This window comes from Hipposideros armiger, unplaced genomic scaffold, assembly GCF_001890085.2.
Source record: "Hipposideros armiger isolate ML-2016 unplaced genomic scaffold, ASM189008v1 scaffold_213, whole genome shotgun sequence".
Classification (NCBI taxonomy): Eukaryota; Metazoa; Chordata; class Mammalia; order Chiroptera; family Hipposideridae; genus Hipposideros; species Hipposideros armiger.
In genome coordinates, this window is record NW_017731563.1 from 1,213,586 (window position 1) to 1,234,371 (window position 20,786).

Below are 20,786 nucleotides of genomic sequence, written 5' to 3' on the forward strand. Positions count from 1 at the left end.
GCTGTAGAGGGCAGTGTCACTGGCCCTCATATGTGGGATCCGAACCGGGGCCCTCTGGCGTCCCAAGCCAGTTCTTAACCATCGCGCCACTCGGCCTGACTTTTAACATGTTCTTTATTAACAACAGCTAAAAGGTTCTTACACATAGGGAAATCTCTCTCTCTCTCGCTCTGCCTCTCTGTCTCTCTCTCTGTCTCTCTCTGTCTCTCTCTTTCTCTCTCTGTTTTTAACTTCTTCACATTTCCTAAAATGTTTGATACTATGTTTTACATTGTGGACCTTCATTTAATATTCATTGATATGACAAGAATATTTAGTTTTTGGCATATAAATAGTTTTATATAAGTAGATGCTTCTCAAGTGCAGTTATGAGAACTGTTCTTTTAATTTGTATGATTCCTCTAAAAACTTTGTTTATATCATGTACATCTTTATTCTCAATGGGGAAATGACTTTCCAAGCAAATTCCAAATTAATGAATTCTAGATTCTTTGTAGTTAGACCATTAGTAGTCTTGAACATAATCTTATAAAGAGCTTTTAAAAGGTTTAATTGAATGTCACATTTCCCACAGGTTTATTTGTACATGATATTTCCAGATCCCCATTGAAACCTAAGAATAAACCACAATGAATGTACCTCCATTCACAAAATTATTTTAGTTGCCTTTTGACAAAATGGGAAAGTATAATGGTATTAATTGGTAGTGGATCTATTTTAAGTTGTGTTAACCTTTAGCCATTCTGTTAAGAAGCAAGAGACTCTGAGATTCTGGTGGCCCAGTAGTATCAGGTGGATGTCACGCTGAAATCACTACTGAAATAGTTGAGTTGCTGAGTGTGGCATGAGCTTGGGAGAATAATGAAGATCTAGAATAGTCTTTGGGGAATTGGGAAAGGAAGATGATTGACAGGCAATAAAAGGGCCCAACAGTCATCTTTGAGGTGATGTAATTCTCCTCCTCAGCCTCCTCGCTCCCCCCCCCCCGCTCTTCTCCCTTCTCCTCCTCCCATCTTTTCCCTCTCTACCCTCTTTCCCCCTTTGCTTCCTTTTTCTCTTATTTTGTTTCTTTTCCCTTTAGCAGTGGATGAACATGGAAGAACTACTGTATGGCACAAGGATTAGAGTTTTTTGGATGGATACAGCAGAATTATTGGGATGCCAATGAATTGAGGGTGATGGTGAAAGAGTAGTTTGGATGATCAGCCCAGGAAGGTAGCTGCATAGGAAGGAGAAAAATTTAGCATGAACTGGCAGGTTGGGAGAAAATACAAAAGTTAGGGAAGTAGAGATCTCTGTGAAGTTGACGAAGAGCAGATAATGAGAGTGATGGTGACAGGCCTGGGAAGAGAGCCTGGGTAGTGAATAATTCAGAGTGTAGACCTATAAACCAGATAGCTAAAATGGACTGGAGGGTGAGGTCGCTGGAATTAGGGGCATCAAAGAATTCGGACATTGAAATGGTGGCAAGAGGCATTTGAAGGGGAGATCGGTTGTAAGTCAGGTGCCAAAGACTTCTTAAAATGGGCAGGAGTGACAAGGAGCCCCTCGATGGCCTCAGTGAGGAGGGTGGGGTGAAGAGGAATGTGAGTCTTAAAGAAAGGGGAAGAGCATTGCGGAGCCAGGATGCCCACACTTTCCCTGATGTTGTGTGGTGCTGGGGGTTGGTGACCTTCACTGGAGAGGGTTCAGGGAAATTATATCCTTTGGGAAAGCTGTGTTTTACGTGGGATAGGGAGACAACTTTTGAAAAAAAGTTGAGGATTTCATTAGGCTCAGTGGGATTGGTTGATTAATGATGGAAGACCCAGGACTGGGGAAGTACAGAGCAGTAACATGATAAGGAATTTATTTACTTAGTTATTACACATCCTAGGAGTAAGAAGCCTCATTGGAAGGACTGTCCCCAGATAAACGCAGCCTGAGTACTGGTTGAGTTGGTGTTAGAACAAGTCGAGCATATCAGGCATTAATTTTCTACCCTGATGTCAAAGAGTAGCCTGGCAGGTTCTTTTTCTGGGCAGTCAGCTCCTGCCTCGTGGCTTTCAGAGCTGCAGTTATGGTCCCCTTCTTGGGGAGAACCTTTCATGGTGGGTGAGTGATTTGGCATTGAGGATGCTGATTTGGTCAAGAGCTGCCTCTATCTGTGTTGGGGTTGGAAGAAGATGGATCATGTTTGTTGACATGGGCCTTGAGGGGCTTTGCAGGGGCAGTACCTTCTGTGTGATGTGCAGAGCTGGGCTTTCCAGCTGAAGGCTCCTTTATCTTGTGTGGAGCCCCAGTGGTGCTAGAGACACACCCCCTTGGTTCCGCAGCCCCTTCCATTGCCATCCAGGCTAAGGTCAGAAGTGAGCCTCATTTCTCTTTCATTTGCGGGTTAGTCACATGCATGTGCTTAGTATTTTCATCATTTTTGAGGGCTAGCATCCTGATATTTCCAGGAAGATTTATAATAATCTCAATAGTGAATTTTCAGATAGTGCAATTGAAGTAGTTTATTTGTTCTTTACGGGCCGGGTGATTGCCTGAGACCCACTAATTTCCAAGGAGTAAATAAAGATCCTGGCTTAGATTTAGAATGTCTCTGATTGTACTGACTCAGTACATTGAATTTTAAACCAAATGTAAGTTTAATTTGAATAAATTCGTAAAAGAAAACTTTTGTTGTGATATTTTTAAAGGGAATACAATGTAAGACAGAGGAGTACATGCCCTCCTCTCCCCGAACCTAAAAATAGCGAGGTGTAGTCATCTTGTGAGAAATCCTTTAACCTTTATCTGCATGTTCTAAGAATTATGATAGCAAGGAAAGTCAATCAAGCAATCCTTGAGGTAAAGTGCAAGAGGAAATTATTCTCAAAATTAATTCCTAAAGGCATAGTTTTTCTAAAATTCCAAATAAAATAAAGCTATACTTAACTGATGCTCTTTAAGGTCTTTAGTTCTTAGGTGAATAAGCTTGTACAATGATAGATATAAAAGTATCTATTCTATGGGAGAGCTTTTCTGTGATTGATGAGATCTAAAGTAATCACTAGATACTGTGACAAACTAACCCAAGAAATTGAATATGAAAGGATGTTCTAGGAGGTGATATTTGTGGTGGTCCTGAATTACAAGGACAGTAATTAAAAAAAATTATTATGAAATATTTCAAATGTATGGAGAAGTATAGAGAAAAAGTAAGATTACTAATAGGACCAACTGTAACTATTAATGTAATTATTCATCCCATTGTTTTTCTGCAATGGGATGTTCTAAAACCTTTATTTTTGTAACTGTTGTTATACACATAATTGTGTAAATCTTTGAAACCCTCTTATACTTCTGCCCTCTCCTTTGTGTGCAGAAAAAGCTTTTAGTGGTCACCAAGTAAAATGATAAAATATAACTAGAAAAGGTTTTACTGTTAATATTATAAAAATTTTCACTAGATATTTGTTGACCGTAAAGTATAAAGAAACATTAACCAGTTTTCCACGGCTACTACTTTTTTGTTAATTCTCTCAACTTTAATTGAAAGGGTGCAGACTAGACTGGAGGAAGGGATAGCGGAAAAATCATATTATAGATATGGGTCCTCCTCCTCCCACCCAAGTGGCCATAAAGGATATATTTTAGAAGCAAGGCATCAATTGCTAGACAGCAGTTTCCTGCATTCTTATCATTGTTATACTTAACATCTGTAAAGACTGGGTTGTTCAGCTTCTCTTATTTTTTGTGTGAATACTTCAATGTTTAAGTCTTCCATTGTTCTCAGGATTCCAAAATTTCCTCTATGGAGCGTGGGCTCCGAGACTTGGAAGAAGAAATTCAGATGCTGAAATCCAATGGGGCTTTGAGTACTGAAGAACGAGAGGAGGAAATGAAGCAAATGGAGGTCTATCGGAGCCATTCTAAATTTATGAAAAATAAGGTAATGGTGTGTGATACTGTAATCTAAAAAAAGGGTTAGAGAAATTGATGCATATTCCTACGTCCTTAGTGATGGTGAAGACCTTCACACTGTTTTATCAGACTTCAGGAAAGCATACTTCTAAAATAATTCTTTCAAGTGGAACTTGTCCAGAATTAACGTCAGAATTACTGAAGTTCTATAGCCATTTCAAGTTTTCACTTAAAACAAAATTACCTGCATGAGGCTAAGTATGTATTATTACAGTTAAGCATTTTATGCTATCAGGACTTTTAGATGATTTAGTAGAATTACAACCAGATGAGTTTTTCTTACTACACGAGACATCTATTATAGTTCTCTGCCTCTTGTGAAGTATTTTAAAGTAAAAAACACTAGGAGGCTGAATTTAGCCCACCCCTTAACCCTGAAATGGCTTAAGTCATTTTTTCCCTTCAAATACAGTCCCATAAAGGAAATCCCTTTTCGGTCCCTTGGAGAAGAGCCATTTGTATCAGGTTTATTGTTTCCCGTGTGCGCTTCAAGGTGTCTGTAAAGGAATATAGGAGTCATTGGGACATGCTGGTATGTGTGTATCAACTTGGTCACAGTATTCCTGCCTCAGATGGAAGGTCAGCTAGTTTGATTCTATAAGCTCTTTAGGCAAATTGGAGGATTTAGTTCATTGCATTTATCAATTTCTCAGGTTTGTTGTGGTTTAATTAAAAGTCATAATTGTAATTATAAAGTATTACCTAGACTATAGGAACCTCCCCGCCCCGCCCCATGTCCCAGTTGTATTAGTTCAACAGTTTCTCAGAAGTGAAAGCCGTAAAGGAATGATACAATTATAACTCCCTCTCCAGTTTCTGGCTTCTTGCTTGGTAATCTCATACCTGGCATTTAAATCTGTAGAATATTCCTGTATTATTTTAAGAATCTGCTATCAATGATGACTGCCAATTTCATGTTAACTTAAAACTTAAAAATTTACATGTTCAACTTCCCATTAGTGTGGATTTTTCACCCTAATTTGAGAACAAAACATACTACGGTATAAGCTCTGCTTCCCATTTGGTGATGAGCACATTCCGGGCCATTTAAAAAACTCGTTGAAAATCGAGAAACCATTTAGGGTCCTTTGAAGAGGGAATTAGGGGAACAGATTTGATTGTATTCTATGTTCTTGTTATTTCCAGTTACTGCTCTGGCTCAAAGCAGATAATAAAACTTAAACTGACACATAAGTGAAAAAGAATAACAATGTCGTGGCAGGTAGAACAACTGAAGGAGGAACTAAGTTCGAAAGAGGCTCAAGGGGAGGAGCTGAAAAAGAGAGCAGCTGGTCTTCAGGCTGAGGTCTTTGCCGTAAGATTCACTGTGTGTGTGCCGGGGGCCCACAGTGGGAGCTGCTGGCTCTGGCTTCTGGGTGGCTTCCACTTCCATTCTCTGTGGCTGGCAGCTTTGCCCAGTGCTGGCACTAACCAGCCCGCTCTGCTCTCTAACCAACTCTGCTCCCCAGCTTGACCCTGTCACTTTGTGTGCAGTGAGCCCTCATACGTTCTGGAAACCCTGTACCTGATTCCTTATTACTGCTGTTGTCACTGTATGGATGGTACTTCAAAGCTTGTTTTTTCTCAACTCCTTTCCTGTTACGAGATACTTGTTGATTGATATGAATGGTAGTCTCTTTTTTCTTCTTCGGCACAAATATGCAGGTATCCTAGGTCCATCACCTAGTGTTTATTTGAATTTGAAATTGAGTAAAGTGCTTTCCCTTCATATTAGGTACCATGTTTCAGTCCCCATTTAGTGATTTTGCAACAAATGTTACTTTCTTTAGAACAGATGTATAGAAAGTGATTAGCTTATTTAGAGTTATCTAGTAAATTAGAATTAGCATGAAGCTTATTTAAAGTCTCTAAATCTAGTTCAGTCTTCTTTCTAAAGAACTTAAAATTCATTTCAAAATATAATAATAGAATAGCTAATACTTGAACACTCATAAACATTTTATAAACTATGGTAGGTATATTATCAACCCCAATTTATAGGTGAGGAACATGGGGCAACAGTATGGTGTCTAGGAAAACATAGCTAGGAAGAAGAGAGTTTGAGTTTTATATATGCAGCCTGGTTCTGGAGCCCAAGCTGTAAGCTCCTCACTCCATTGCCCTACACCAGGCTGTGCTCACGTTAGTCACACAAGTTTCAGGGCTTTTGAAAATAATGGTGGGATAAGATTGGAATGCAACATAAAAAAATACATGCTAGTTTGGTGTGTTGGCTATTTATGGACCACTTCACAGTGTAGATAAAAAGTGAGACATTTGGTCTGAAAGGGTTGAATTTGGTTTATGGTAATCATGTGTTGTCTAGAGGAGCACTTGATCTGTAACGCCTCTTTGTTTTTCTCAGCTACTATTCATTTGTTTTTGTGTCAAACAATAGGCTAAGCACATTCCATACATTATTTTGTTTTATCTCTAAACAATACAGTGGCACTGATTTACTTTTTCCATATTTCTGATTAGGAAACCAAGGCTTAGAGAGGTAAAATAATTACTCACAAACCCATTGCTTCTCACTTTTAAGCAAAATTTGTGCTTCCAAACTCTGTTCTCCCTTTAGAATATTTTCTTCACTTTCTCAGTCTTTATGGTCAATATAGCACTATTTGAAGATTACGTAATAATGCAGATGATGAGGAAACTGAGACTTTATATTTATTTTTGATCACTGGATTAGAGGTAGTTAGAAATTTGAGTAATCTTTAAGCCATAGTCCTGTATTTAGCTGAGGAAGTGATAACACTTTGAACATTTCTCCTGAATATTCTTCATTCATACAGCAAGTGTGTTGTTAGTTCATTCTGTATGTTAGGGGTGGAGTGTGTATTTTTTGTTGGTAAAGGAATATCATGAAAGACACTACACAATTACAATGGCAACTCTTGGTACAGATTAGTACACCAGGATGAAATAGTTGCCATTTACAATGATTTTCCACTGATGTTCTTAGTGTCCTCAAGTACTTTGCGTCCATGTTGAATGAATAACTATATCTGTAGAAAGAGATTTCATGCATATGAGAAATATGTTTGTCTTCTTGTGAAACAGAAGAGTAAATTAGAATTTATTTTTAGTGTTTTTTAAAAGCCTAATTTTAATTAAAGTAAACTTTATTTTATACTTCCTTATGGGAAATTATTCTGAAAAGCTTTGTCCTATAACTTTACTATACCTAAGTTATTACAATTAAAATACTTTACATATATTGAATAAAAAAATAAAAAGTACTTTTCATTTTATCAGAGATACTGAAATTACTGACTTCTTGTCACAGTTATACTTCCAATAGTTAAACCATCTTTTAGTGCACAGTTACCTTGTGAGGCAGTAATATAATGTAAAAGAAATCTGATTTCTGTTAATTTGGCTTACACTGAGAATAAAAGACTATTTAAAAAATTTTTAGAAACACAGAAATGTAAAAGAGATGCTAGAAATAATGTTTTCTAAGTTAAGGTCAGAGACATTTATAGGAGAAGGAATGGCCCCTGTTGATTTATGGATTACTGTGTCAGGGTAGTTAAAATTCAGTTTACACATGTACATTCTACAGAATGAGATTTATGCATTCTTTATGTAGGTCATCATCATTTAGTTGGAATGACATGGTGTAGGCTATACAACTTTGTAGGTAAAACTTTTCTTTTAAGTCAGTACCCCTAACTCAGCAGTATCATGGGATTTTTAAAAAGCATATATAAATAATGCCTGATAACACTAAAAATGGCTTTTAAGATAAGGATTTTATGTAAACTTTTGTTTGAGAATGAGAAAAACCTTAATGAAAAAATACAGCAGTGGCAGCTTTTGAATTGAAATAGCAACACCAGGAGGTTTCTTTTTTTCCTTTTCAGTTGCATCTACACTAACCCTATTTTATGTTCTGAAGAGTTCTGACTTTATCAAATGTAAACTTTCATCAGCACAGTGTTGTTCATATGTTTACTGCCATTTCAGTCTCTAAGTGAATTGGGATATTTCTCCCTCCATTCCTTTTCTAAGGGACTTCAAAAAATGTTTAGGAGACACAGTAAATGAAAACTGGAAATGTCCCTATTAGTTGAATAAACTTTTTATTTTTTTATTTTTTTTAGGGAGGGGTTGGTGGTGGTTATCTAAGATTAGATGATGCAAAAGATGAATGATGTCCTGTCAAAAAGCTAATGCTGCATTTTCTTTCTTATCCTGTAATTCAGATCTGTTAAAGATCCATATTAGAGGTGGTGGTTTCACTTCTTTTTTGCTTATAGCATTTTATTTTCTTCTTTAGATTGGTCAAGTGAAGCAGGAGCTGTCCAGGAAGGACACAGAACTACTAGCTCTACAGACAAAGCTAGAAACGCTCACAAACCAGTTCTCAGACAGCAAGCAGCACATTGAAGTCCTGAAGGAGTCCTTGACTGCTAAGGAACAGAGGGCTGCCATCCTCCAGACCGAGGTACAAAGCATTCTGGGATTCGCAGGGAGTTGGTTCCTTGGCACCTTTTCATATGTATTACCTGTACTGTTTTTGTTATGCTTAGATTAGGGAAATAAGAATAATGTTATGATTAATTCTTTAGCAGTGTGATCAGTTATTGTACTAAAATATAACCATCTTGTTTTTGGGTCTAACAAATTAACAGTGGTGCAGTTTATGTTTTCAATACACTTTCACTAAGTCTACACTTGTAAAGTATACTTAAAACTAACATTATAAAATGAAAACATAATTATAAGAAAGAAATCTAAATGAAGATTTTGTTCTCATCCATGTTCTCATGAATGGCAGTGCGCTTTGTTATCCTGTGTTTGGATTAGTAAGTGTTCTTAAATTTTGATATTATGAGTAGCTTTAAGTAGGCAAATTGTGGAATCTAGAAATGTTCTACATAGATATCTTTTTGAACTACAGATCATTAGACAAGGTGCCTTCATATCCTGTTTGAAAATAAAGTTAGTATTTTTAGAAATCTTAAATGAGCTAGTCTGTCAGCCCTGATTTCAGGTAGCAATACATCAAATAATTCTAGACAGATGAGAATCTATCATATTTGCAATGAGAAGGAATTGATGATGCTACTTGGATTTACTGTCTTAATGTAAATATTTTTTAAAGATCTCAATGAAATAGGGAATTTAGGTAAGAAAAGGTAAGTAGTTTTGCTTTATAGAAGAAAAAAAAAGTGTTATAGTATGGTTTAGTTTTTCCTTTTAAAGAACCAGATCATAGATAAATAAGGGCATAGTTTGATGGAGAAAAGCAATGGAGAGTAAAAAGAATGCATAAAAACATCATAGACCCAGAGGATCAGAATCTTCAAGTGAAGAGGAATGAGAAAATGACCAAAGCTATTTCATGTACTATTTTCATACAGTTTGGGACTTTGTTGAAATTGAGAGATTTGGATGACTTACTTGTAACTTTCCTTACAACTTACTTTTTTTTCCTCTTTTAATCATGTCATATTTTATTGTGATATCAACTCCGTTCTACCTCAGAGGGATATTTTAGGGATAAATAAGACTCTGGCTTTGCAGTCACACTTACTGAGTTTGACCTTCAACCTTACTGCTTCTCACCCAGGTGCGTGATCCTGGGTGCGTTATTTAACTTCATTTTGCCTCACTTTACACATCTGTAAGATGAAGAGAATAGGAGTGCCTACCTCATAGGGTTGTTAGGATTGAATCTGTTTATTCATACTTAGTGCTCGGCACACACAGTAAGGTCTTTGTATGTTAGTTATTGTAATTCTTGTAATAAAATCAGCTAATATAGGTAAACTATTAAAATGTTAAGAGAACAGGGTTGGTTTCTTTTCATGGGCATAAATTTTATAAATTTTAATGCTCTATCATATTTTTATTAAGCTAAATTATGTTTGTTTATGGAATTTCAAATATACAATTATCTGGAAAATGTTACTTGCAAAGTTACTAATTTACGGCTTTATTAAAGTTTTCACGTCAGACTGGTATGCATGCAGTACTGCAAAAGGGTCAGAAGAGGGTGCCAGTGATCTAGACGTGAGCCTACTTCCGGGTTTGCTGCAGTGATAGCTTTGGATGGAGAGGGCAGGTGTGGGAACCACAGAACCAGGCAGTCAGGCAGTTGGTTAATGATAATGGAAACATTTAAAAGCTTGTCACAGTCTAATAAATACCTTTTTCCTCTTGGTGCTCCATCCTTCTCTTTGTACTTCTCTCAAATAATGTTCTTATTAGCTAGTTCTCACAAAGATGGGCTTGTGATTGGTTTCTTGCACCATAGAGAATAAAGACTATATTTGTGGTCATTTTTGAATGGCTTTTAGATTTGTTTTTAGCCATTGTGGTAGTAACTGAGTTTCAGTGATTACCTCCTAAGTTACTAGGACAACTGCTCAAATATATCTGTCTCATCCTAAAACATAACAGTGTGAAAACTAACTTCCTTTTGAATTTGGGATGATTAAATTAATGTACTATGCCTACTGATTAGCATTTACTTTTTTTTAATTAAATCACTCTGGTGACACTTGACAAGGGTCACTGTTTCCAAAGCAACTTTCTCATGTTAGAGCCCATCATAGGTAGTTTGAACCAGCTCTTTGAAACTTGTCATATATTTCTGTAATTTGAACTTAGTTGATTTTGTCTTCCTCTCTGCAGCTATTGTAGACTTTGATCGACTTTTTCAAATCATTAAGTTAAGTACATATGAAAAAGAACATGGATCGAGGAATTTTTTTTCTTTTTTTTTTTTTAAATTTTAAAATTCTTTAAGGCAAAAAGGGATATGGGAAAATACCTGATTTTTTTTTATTTTTTTAAATTTTTTTCTTCCTGTTCAGGGTCCAGGAAATGTGGTGGCCCTCTCATGTTGGCAATGTACAATACACAGTATCTGGAATTGCTCTGATTTTATGAACATCTCTTTTAATCTGCTGACCTTCACAGAGAGGTGATCTCGATTTAGTAGCATTGTGGTCAAAAGCATGGACATTGGAGTCAGACCTAGATATGTGACCTTGGATGAGTTATTTATCCTCTTTACTAATCTGTAAATGAGTGTAATAATAACACCAACTTCCTAAGGGTAGTAGGGCTAGAATAGATGTATAATTATGTAGCTCTCATCTGCATTTGGAGGGAAATATTAAATATCAATGGGTTAAAATTAAAAAAAAACCCTTTAGAATTTACAAATATTTTTTTTTAATTTGATTTCTGTTGTTTCATTTAATCCTCAGTAATGGTATGGGTTGGGCAAGACAAACACTGTTTTCTTGCTTTTGTAGTTGAGAATTATGTAAAGTGTTTAATTAGCACTTTGGCTCTTGGGGCCAATCTCACTAGTAACCCAGAGACTTTCAATATTGGTTATAATGTTTTTTGGAATTTTTCTGTTTTATGCCCACTTTCTTGTTCCTAAATGTTAATGACATACCATGGGCCTCTCGTTGAATGTATTTTCTGGATGAATTCTCATTATGCAGAGCAGAGCTGATTTTATCAGTAAATTAAAATAATGAAGACCTTACTGCCTTAGAATAAGTACTCTTTTTTTTTTCTTCTCCAGGACATTGAGGTTTGGAATTCTACTTATTATAGAAGGACATTATCATCAGTAGCTTCCTGACAGTTAGGTGAAGTGGTTCCTCATTCACAGCTGGATCAGGGGATCAGCATCCACTACAAAGTAAAGAACTGCCCTAGTTTAGGATGTTCAGGTCCTGCAGCTTGGATGCTGTTGTTTGACACGTACCGTCTGCTTCGGTCCCCATCCCAGTACCTCAGTATGTCAACCTCTTCTAGCTAGAGCTCTGACTTCCTCAGTGCACTGAGAGTTAGTAATACTTTCCTAGGACCAGAGTACAGTTTTAGAGATTATCTAGTCTTTTCATAATTAAAAAAAATGGATACTATCCAAAGTTGAATGCTTTCTATGCACTGTGCAGGATGCAAATACTTTTGTTCACTTTCTGAGTTAACATTTTATAGATGGGCACATTGAAGCTTAGAGAGATTGAAGTTGCATGACTCATTACCTGGAATTCAGTACCTGATCAATTAAAACTCCAAAATGTATGTTTTTGATTATAATGCTATAATGCCTCCGTTGAGGCATCTGAGTTGCAGAGACGGTAAGTGACATGCTGAAGCACTGTGTATCAAATTGTATGGAATAGAAAGTAAAAGAAAATCTTTGGGACATAACTAAAGTAGGATTTAGTTGGAAATGTCTAGTTTTTTAAATTAAAGTTATTGGTATAATATTAGTTAATAACATTATATAAATTTCAGGTATACAACTTCATAATGACATCTTATACTCTATTGAGTGCTCCCCACCCAAAGCCTAGTCTCTTTCTGTCACCTTGTATTTGACCCTTTTTACCCTCTTTGTCCTCCTCCCACCTCCCTTCCCTTCTGGTAACTACCAATCTGTTTTCTGTATCTATGAGTCTGTTTTTCTGTTTGTATGTTTGTTCTGTTTGTTCATTGTTGCTTTCTGTTTTATATCCCACATATGAGTGAAATCATGTGGTTCTTGTCCTTTTCAGTCTGACTTATTTCACTCCACATGATACTCTCAAGATCCATCCATGTTGTCATAAAAGATGATATTTCATTTTTTTTTAAGGCTGAGTGGTATTCCAATGTGTATATGTACCACTTCTTCTTTATCCAATCATCTGTCGATGGACACTTAAGTTGTTTCCATGTCTTGGCTACTCTGAATAATGCTGCAATGAATATAGGGGTGCATATATTTTTACGAATACATGTTTTCAAATTTTTTTGGTTGATACCCCAAAAAATTGCTAGGTCATTTGGTAGCTGTTTTGTTCATTTTTGGTGGAACATCCACACTATTTTCCATAGTAGTTCTACCAGTTTACATTCCCATCAGTAGTGTGCGAGGGTTCCCTTTTCTCTATATCCTCTCCAACACTTGTTTTTTCTTGTCTTATTGATAGTAACCATTATGAGGTGGTGTCTCTTAGTTTTGATTTGCATTTCCCTTGTAACTAGTGATGTTCAGCATCTTTTCATATCTGTTGGCCTTCTGTATGTCTTTCTTGGAGAATTTCTGTTCAGGTCCTCTGCCCAATTTTTAATCAGATTTTTGTGGGTTTTTGTTGTTGTTGAGTTATATGAGTTCTTTATATATGTTGGATATTAGCCCCTATTACAGCTATCATTTGCAAATGTCTTCCCCCATTCATTTGGTTGCCTTTTTGTTTTGTTGATGGTTTCTTTTGCTGTGCAAAAGCTTTTTAGTTTGATGCCGTCCCATTCATTTATTTTTTTCTTTTACTTCCCTTGCCTTTGGGGTCAAGTTCATAAAAACCCATCAGAGACCAAGGTCCATAAGTTTAGTGCCTATGTTTTTTTCTATGTGTTTTATTATTTCACTTTTTATATTCAAGTCCTTAATCCATTTTGAGTTAATTTTTGTGTATGGTGTCAGATAGCATCCTAGTTTCATTCTTTTCCATATGACTTTCCAGCTTTCCCAGCACTATTTATTGAAGAGACTTTCCTTTCTCCATTGTGTGTTTTGGGCTCTTTTCTTGAAAATTAGTTGTCCATATATGTGTGGGTTTATTTCTGAGCTCTCAATTCTGTTCCATTGGTCTGTGTGTCTTGTTTTTCTGCCAATACCATACTGTTTTGATTATTGTAGCTTTGTAGTACAGTTCAAAGTCAGGAAATGTACTTCTCGCTTGGTTCTTTTTTCTCAGGATTGCTTTGGCTATTTGGGGTCTCTTGTGGTTCCATATGAATTTGAGGGTTTTTGTGTTCAGTGTCTGTGAAAAATGCCATTGAGGTTTTGATGAGGATTGCATTAAATCTGTTTATCGCTTTAGGTAATATGGCCATTTTAACAATGTTAATTCTTCCAATCCATGAGCATGGAATATCTTTCCATTTCTTTGTGTCTTCACTTTCTTTCAACAATGTCTTATAGTTGTCAGCATACAGGTCCTTCACCTCTTTTGTTTATTCCCAGGTATTTTATTATTTCTGTTGCAATTGCAAAAGGAATTATTTTTTTCATTACCTTTTCTGCAATTTCATTGTTAGTATACAATAGGGGTCGGCAAACTGCAGCTGGTGAGCCACATGTGGCTCTTTGGGTACAGTCCATCTCAAAAGTTTGGCGACCCCTGGAAGAGCCAATCCTGTCCCTCACAACAATTTAAAAATTATTCGAGAGACATAAATATATGTTTACATAATCACCATTATGTGAATACTATCCTTTAAAGATTTTATAAATGAAACTATGATGGTTTTATTTTCATTTTTAATTTTACTTCAGAGCCTGTGGCTCGCAAGCCGCAGTTTGCTGACCACTGGTGGCTCTTCTGTCTCAAAAGTTTGCTGATCCCTGGCATAGAGGAATGCATGGATATTTGTACATTGATTTTGTATCCTGCAACTTTACTATACTTGTTTATTGTTTCTAATAGTTTTTGCTGGAGTCTTTAGGGTTTTCTGTATAAAGAATCATGTCATCTGTAAAAATGACAATTTGATTTCTTCTTTCCCAGTTTTGATGCCTTTTATTTCTTTCTCTTGCCTGATTGCTCTGGCTAGGACTTCCAATACTAAGATGTTGAATAACAGTGATGAAAGAAGGCATCCTTGTCTTATTCCTGATCTTAAAAGAAAAGCTTTCAGTTTTTCAACAATGAGTGGTATTAGCTGAGGGTTTAACATATATGGACATCATTAAGTTGAGGTACATTTTTTATACCCATTTTATTGAGTTTTTAAAATCATAAATGGATATCGTATCTTGTCAAATGCTCTTTCTGCATCTATTGATAGGATCGTATGATTTTTATCTTCTATTTTGTTAATGTAGTGTATCACATTGATTTGTGGTTGTTTAACCATCCTTGCAGTATCGGAATGAACTCCACTTGATCATGATGTATAATTCATTTAATGTATTGTTGTATTTGATTTACTAGTATTTTGTTTAGGATTTTTACATCTATTTCCATCAGAGATATTGGCCTATAATTTTCTTTTTTTGTGTGTTTTTTTTTCCAGCCTGATTTGGTATCAGGGTAATGCTGGCCTCATAAAGTGAGTTAGGAAATATTCCCTCCTCTTCAATTTTTTGGAAGAGTTTGAATGTTTGGTAGAATTTATCTGGTCCTGGACTTTGGTTTTTTGGGAAGTTTGTGATTACTGTTTCAATTTCCTTACTATTGATCAGTTTATTTACGTTTTCTAATTCTTAATGGTTTAGTTTAGGAAGGTTATATATTTTTAAGATTCTCCATTTCTTCTAGGTTATTGAATTGGGTGGCATATAGCTTTTATAGTATTCTTTTATAATTCTTTGTATGAATTATAATTCATTGTAACTTTTCTTTCATCTCTGATTTTATTGGGTTTTCGGGAAAGTGATGAAGCATGTTTGCAACAGATGGCACTAGTTCATTTTTGGAAGTACTAGAGTCATTTGCATTTATGTTATTGCCATGTCATTTGACAGCTGACGGTTCTAGCTTCATTCTAAAAAAAAATTGAGCGATTTGGTTGAGTTTTGGAGATTTTACAACAAGTTGAAGATGGAAGACCAAACTGTACATTTTTGCGATGTTTTACTGTTTTACTTCCATAAAGGAAAGAATGCGCGTCAAGCTTGTGAAAAGTTGCATGAAGTTTATGGTGCCAATGCTCTACAAGAACGTCAGTGCCAACGATGGTTCATGAAACTTCGTGCTGGTGATTTTGATCTCAATGACGCTCCTCCGTCAGGGAGGCCCACTGAAGTTGATGACAACAAAATAAAGGCATTGATCGAGTTAAACCCACGTTACACGACATGACAGATTGCAGAAACATTGAACATCCATCATTCAAGTGTTCATGACCACCTGAAGAAGCTGGAATAGGTAAGCAAGCTCGATAGTTGGGTTCTGCATGAACTCAAAATTCATTTGACGGCGCCTATAAACATCTGCAATGTGCTCATTAAATGTGAGGAAAACGATCCTTTTTTGAAGGGACTGATAACTGGTGATGAGAAGTGGATTGTTTACAACAATGTGGTGCATAAACGGTCTTGGTCCCGATGTGACGATTTGCCTCAAACGACATCGAAAGCAGACATTCATCAGAGGACGGTTATGCTGTCAGTGTGGTGGGATTTGAAAGGTGTCGTGTTTTTTGAGCTCCCACCAAGGAACCAAAGAATCAACTCAAATGTGTACTGTCGGCAATTGGACAGTTTGAACGAATCTGTCATCCAGAAACGTCCAGAGCTTGTTAATTGTAAAGGAGTTGTGTTCCATTGCGACAACGCGAGACCACACACAAGTTTGATCACCCGTCAAAAATTATTGGAGCTTGGATGGGATGTATTGCCACACCCACCGTACTCGCCTGACCTTGCACCATCAGGCTGCCACTGTTTCACTCTTTTCAAAACTCCTTGCGTGGTATAATGTTCAATTCAGATGAGGCTGTAAATCAGCACCTTGTTCAGTTTTTCGCAAATAAAGACAGGTCCTTCTATGAACGAGGAATTATGAAGCTCACTGAAAGATGGCAAAAGGTTATCAAACAAAACGGGCAATATATATCAGATTGATCTTTGTTCTTTATATAAATAAATGACCTTTGAAAAACATAGACAAAATACGTCATGACTTTTCTGACAACCCAAAAGAATGAAGACATTTTTCAGACTAACATAAACAGAGTTTTCTACCCATGGGTCTACATGGAAAGAACTGCTAAAAGGAAAGAAACTGCATCTGGAAGGATGGAGTAAGATGCAAGAAAGTTAGTTTAAAAAGGACATTAATATGACAAGTAGGAAAAAGTATTCAAATATCAGTATAAGACTTTGGTACTTAGGGCCGGCCAAGTGGCTAAGTTGGTTAAGAGCTCGCTCAAGAGTGCAAGCTCTGAGCAATAGGTTCGCTGGTTCGATTACCGGCCCGAGCTGAGCTGAGCTGCCAACAGGTAGCAGAATGGCTCACCTAAAAAAAAAAAAAATAAAAAAATAAAAATTTGGCACAGGCCCAACAGTAATAGTGCCATTAAACCCAAACTCCAAAATCAATTGAGGCTTATTCAATAAGAGTGAAGACTTTTGGAGAAAGATCTTAACCACTTGGGTACCAATTTATTTGAAAAAAATTTTGCATATGGAACAGATTTAATTTTTCGGTACTTGGAATAATATGTAAAAGCAGTAGATTTTATGTAAAAATTCATTTATTTCTAAAAAATCAGTGACATACGTAGTATTGAGATGACTTCAGGTAATCAGAATTGCAAAACAAAAATAAATAAACAAACTAAAATAAATACATTCAAGGTATAACAAAAAGCAAATTACTAATTATGAAGAGTATGGTACTTTTCAAAGCAAGTAGGTAAATGCAGTGGCACTTGGCATTGTTTGCATTGCCAGATAGGTAGTCTCTTTCCTAATTTTATGTTTATAACAAACACAGTACCTTTTTGTAGGCTGTTGCTTGGACTCAGTTGGCGGAATAGTCTCAGAAAAGTGTGCCCAATTTTTCGCCTGCAAATGGAAAGGTGTATCGCTGTTTGAAGGACGTCCATCACAATTATAATTTGGCAATGACAGTTGCTCCAATCATTGGTCAGCAGTTGCTAGACGAAAGCAAACAATGCCTATTTTGGTTGTGCAGTCGATTTTAGAATATAAAACATGTATATTATAAAAGGCTATATCTGTTAGCTAAAAAAACATTTCCTCATATCCCTTTACACATTTTCTCATAACAGGGAAGCATGCTAGCATTTGATCCTGTTTATCAATGCCTCCCTTACCTTTATTATACTCAAGCACACATGCTGGTTTTATAATGTTTTCAATATCGCCACCCCTCTTTTTTTTCCTCTTTTTGCCAAAGTCACTTTCATTAAGAGTTTCATTATCACTTTCATAAAATATATTCCTTATTTCTGACATTATGGGGCAGTGTATCACAAACAAGTTTCACCAAAATACTGTAATTGTTTCTTTTGTTGCAACTGATACAAACTACTCTAAAATGAACAAGAATGTACATGTTAAATATTGTGTTCAATTGAATAACGAGTTAGACTCGTCATCTTGCACTTAGGCAAAGCAAGTGCATGAGGAGTCTCAGTCATCAAATGTACCCAAGGGGTTAAGGAAGACCTTATCAGTTGCTTCCACTCATTGGTATAATGTTGCTAGATGATAGAGCAAGTGAAATTTCTCATCTAGATTCTTTTTGTCTTCCCCATCAAGAGGAACAAATAGGACTGAAAAGGGTAGGATGTATGTTTCATCAATGGAAAAATGAAATGAAGCCCAAGATGTTTGAAAAGAGATATTTTAAGAAAGCATCTAAGGGATCTGTCTATAACCTTACTATTCAAAGTGTAGTTCAAAGACCAGGAGTATTGGCTCATCTAAGAAATTGTTAGAAACACAAAATCTTGAGCTATGTCAGATCTACTAAATTAGAGTTTGCATTTTAACAGTTTCCTCAGTTTGGGAAGTGCTATGAAATTTTTTGCCTTTTGGCTAGGACAGTTTCAATCCCAGGTACAAATAAAATCACTAACCCATTATTGATCATCATTGAGGAATCATGAACATAAGAGAGATTTCTGAGATTGGCTTTGAGCAAATGTCATTTTGATTTTCAAAAAAAGGAGGAAAGAGGATTGCCACATCTATGCACAACCTAATCTTTTTCCTAAGTGCATTTTTAGAATGGCATATTGGAGGACTTTGAAGCAGAAATGGTAATCACTAAAAGTCACCACTAAAACTATGTCACCTCACACTCATTTTATATTCTTCTTTGGTAGGATTTCTAGTCTGGAAGATTGGGAATATATGAGAGGTATAGTAGATCTGTACCTCTTCAAGGCATTGGCAAGGCAATGTAAATAAGATAAAGAAATGTAAGTTGTGTAAGATGATAATTAGGTTTCTTCATAACTGTAATATGACTTACCCTAAAAGATGTTTAAGTTTGTATGTTAACCTACATTTAAGTTTCTGGTAGTATCTCATATTTCTTTAACCTTGACTCTTCCTTGTTAAATATTTTTGTTAATGAATTAAATGGAAAAAAATATGGGGAGGGATGGGTAAAATGCATATTAGATAGAAACTCATCATCCCAAAAGATCTTTAAAGAGCAAAGTAATGGGCTAAATCAAGGAGGATAAAATTTAATAGGATGACTATAGAAATCTTTATTCCTCCCTTTCTCCAACAAAACCATAAAAACCAAAAAAGCAAAACAGAACAGTCTACTTAAGTAATACTTCAATTTCTGTATGGTGGCTGCTACCCACCCCTTCCTCCCCAAAAAAAGAAAAACAAAAAACCAAACTTTATGCAATCTTAGGTTGTTTTAGAAGTGTCTAGAAATAAGGATAAGGTGATTAGACCACACCTAAAACACTGAGTTCTGGGTACAGTGATTTAAAAGACGTTGTCACATTTAAGCATGTTTAGGCACAAGGAGTCTGACACCATGGCCCATGAGGGAACACTTGACAGTTAACTTGGAAAACAAATGCCCTTGGGAGTAAATGATAGTCTGCGTGTATCTGAATGGCTGTTAGGTGGAAGAGAGGCTGGCCTAAGAGGTCAAACTTGGGCCCATAGATAAAACTACAGAAAAACCTTATGTTTTTTACTTTAAGATTAGAGAGAGCTTTTTTACTATACCCATTAAAAGCAGAGTGTGGGTATCTTCTAGAGAGGAGCGTGTACCTGGCTTTTGCTGGAGGTGTTCCAGTGCTAGAGAAGCCTGCTTAAAAGGGACGTTCAGGCTTTAGATGAGCGATTCAATCAGGTGACCTTAAGGGTCCTTCCAGTGTGGACATTCTCTTCTGTGATTCTGAGCGTTTTCATCTAGAGAGGGCTTTAAGGCTGAGTCGAGCTCAGTTTTGTCGACAAAAAATATCTAGCCTAAGAGAAAACTTATAAGAGTTTATTTGAGCCAAACTGACAAACTGACGACAATTGCCGGGAAGCAAAATCTCAACGGATTGAGAAAATGCTTCAGAAAATGGCCATTTTGCAACTTATTTTATGCATTAGAATCAAAGGAGGAAGGTTACATGAAATCCATTGGTTGTAGATTAAGGAGGTGGGAGAAAGCAAAGCGGGGAAATCTCTGGGATTGGATAAAAAGTAAAATGGAGAGACACACACTTCTTTTACTTTGGTGGGTACAGCATAGTTAATAGCATTTTACAGCACATAGAGATATAGTATTTGGGGAACAGGATCACAATGAGGGACTTTGTAGTTTCCTGCTCTGGTGTGGTGGGTTGTGCCCCTGGGGGGCCGGAAAAAGAGATTACTCTGATATTGTAAGGGTATGTTATCTTAGATGCAAAAAGACAACAGACAGGCTTAAGGTAAAGATTGACTTTTGTCAAGGAAGCTACAGGCCAAGGATGTGACTTCTGCCATGGCCCACCTTTGTTAGGAATTTTTTTTTTAAGATTTTTTTATTGGGGAATTGGGGGAAGGGGAACAGACAAGTTGCTGTCATTTTGTTCTTCAGTCTAGTTGTGGAGGATGTTGCCTCACTGCCCAAGTTGGCACCGTCATTGAGCTCTTCCCGGGTGAGGTAGATCAGTCGCCGGCTTCTGGACAGCCGCTCACGGTGGCTGCTGGCCGCTCTCGCTGGCTGCTGGCTACACACGGTAACCCATGGCAACCTACTGCAGCAGAGGCTGCAGCCTACGCCGTTGCCGGCGACTCATGGCAGCCCAGCTCCAGGTAGAGCTGTTGTTCAGCATCTTAGCTGTAGAGGGCAGTGTCACTGGCCCTCCTATGTGAG

General features: G+C 36.7%; 1 protein-coding gene across 1 annotated transcript in view; it reads left to right on the forward strand.

Moving 5' to 3' along the window:
* The window catches only part of ERC1 (ELKS/RAB6-interacting/CAST family member 1), a 543,350-nt gene that overhangs the window by 138,711 nt on the left and 383,853 nt on the right, over positions 1–20,786 (forward strand). Inside the window, exons 5-7 of the mRNA XM_019654119.1 lie at positions 3,761–3,916; positions 5,171–5,254; positions 8,237–8,404. Of these exons, the coding sequence (XP_019509664.1) occupies positions 3,761–3,916; positions 5,171–5,254; positions 8,237–8,404 (408 nt within the window). The remainder of the gene's footprint in view (positions 1–3,760; positions 3,917–5,170; positions 5,255–8,236; positions 8,405–20,786) is intronic.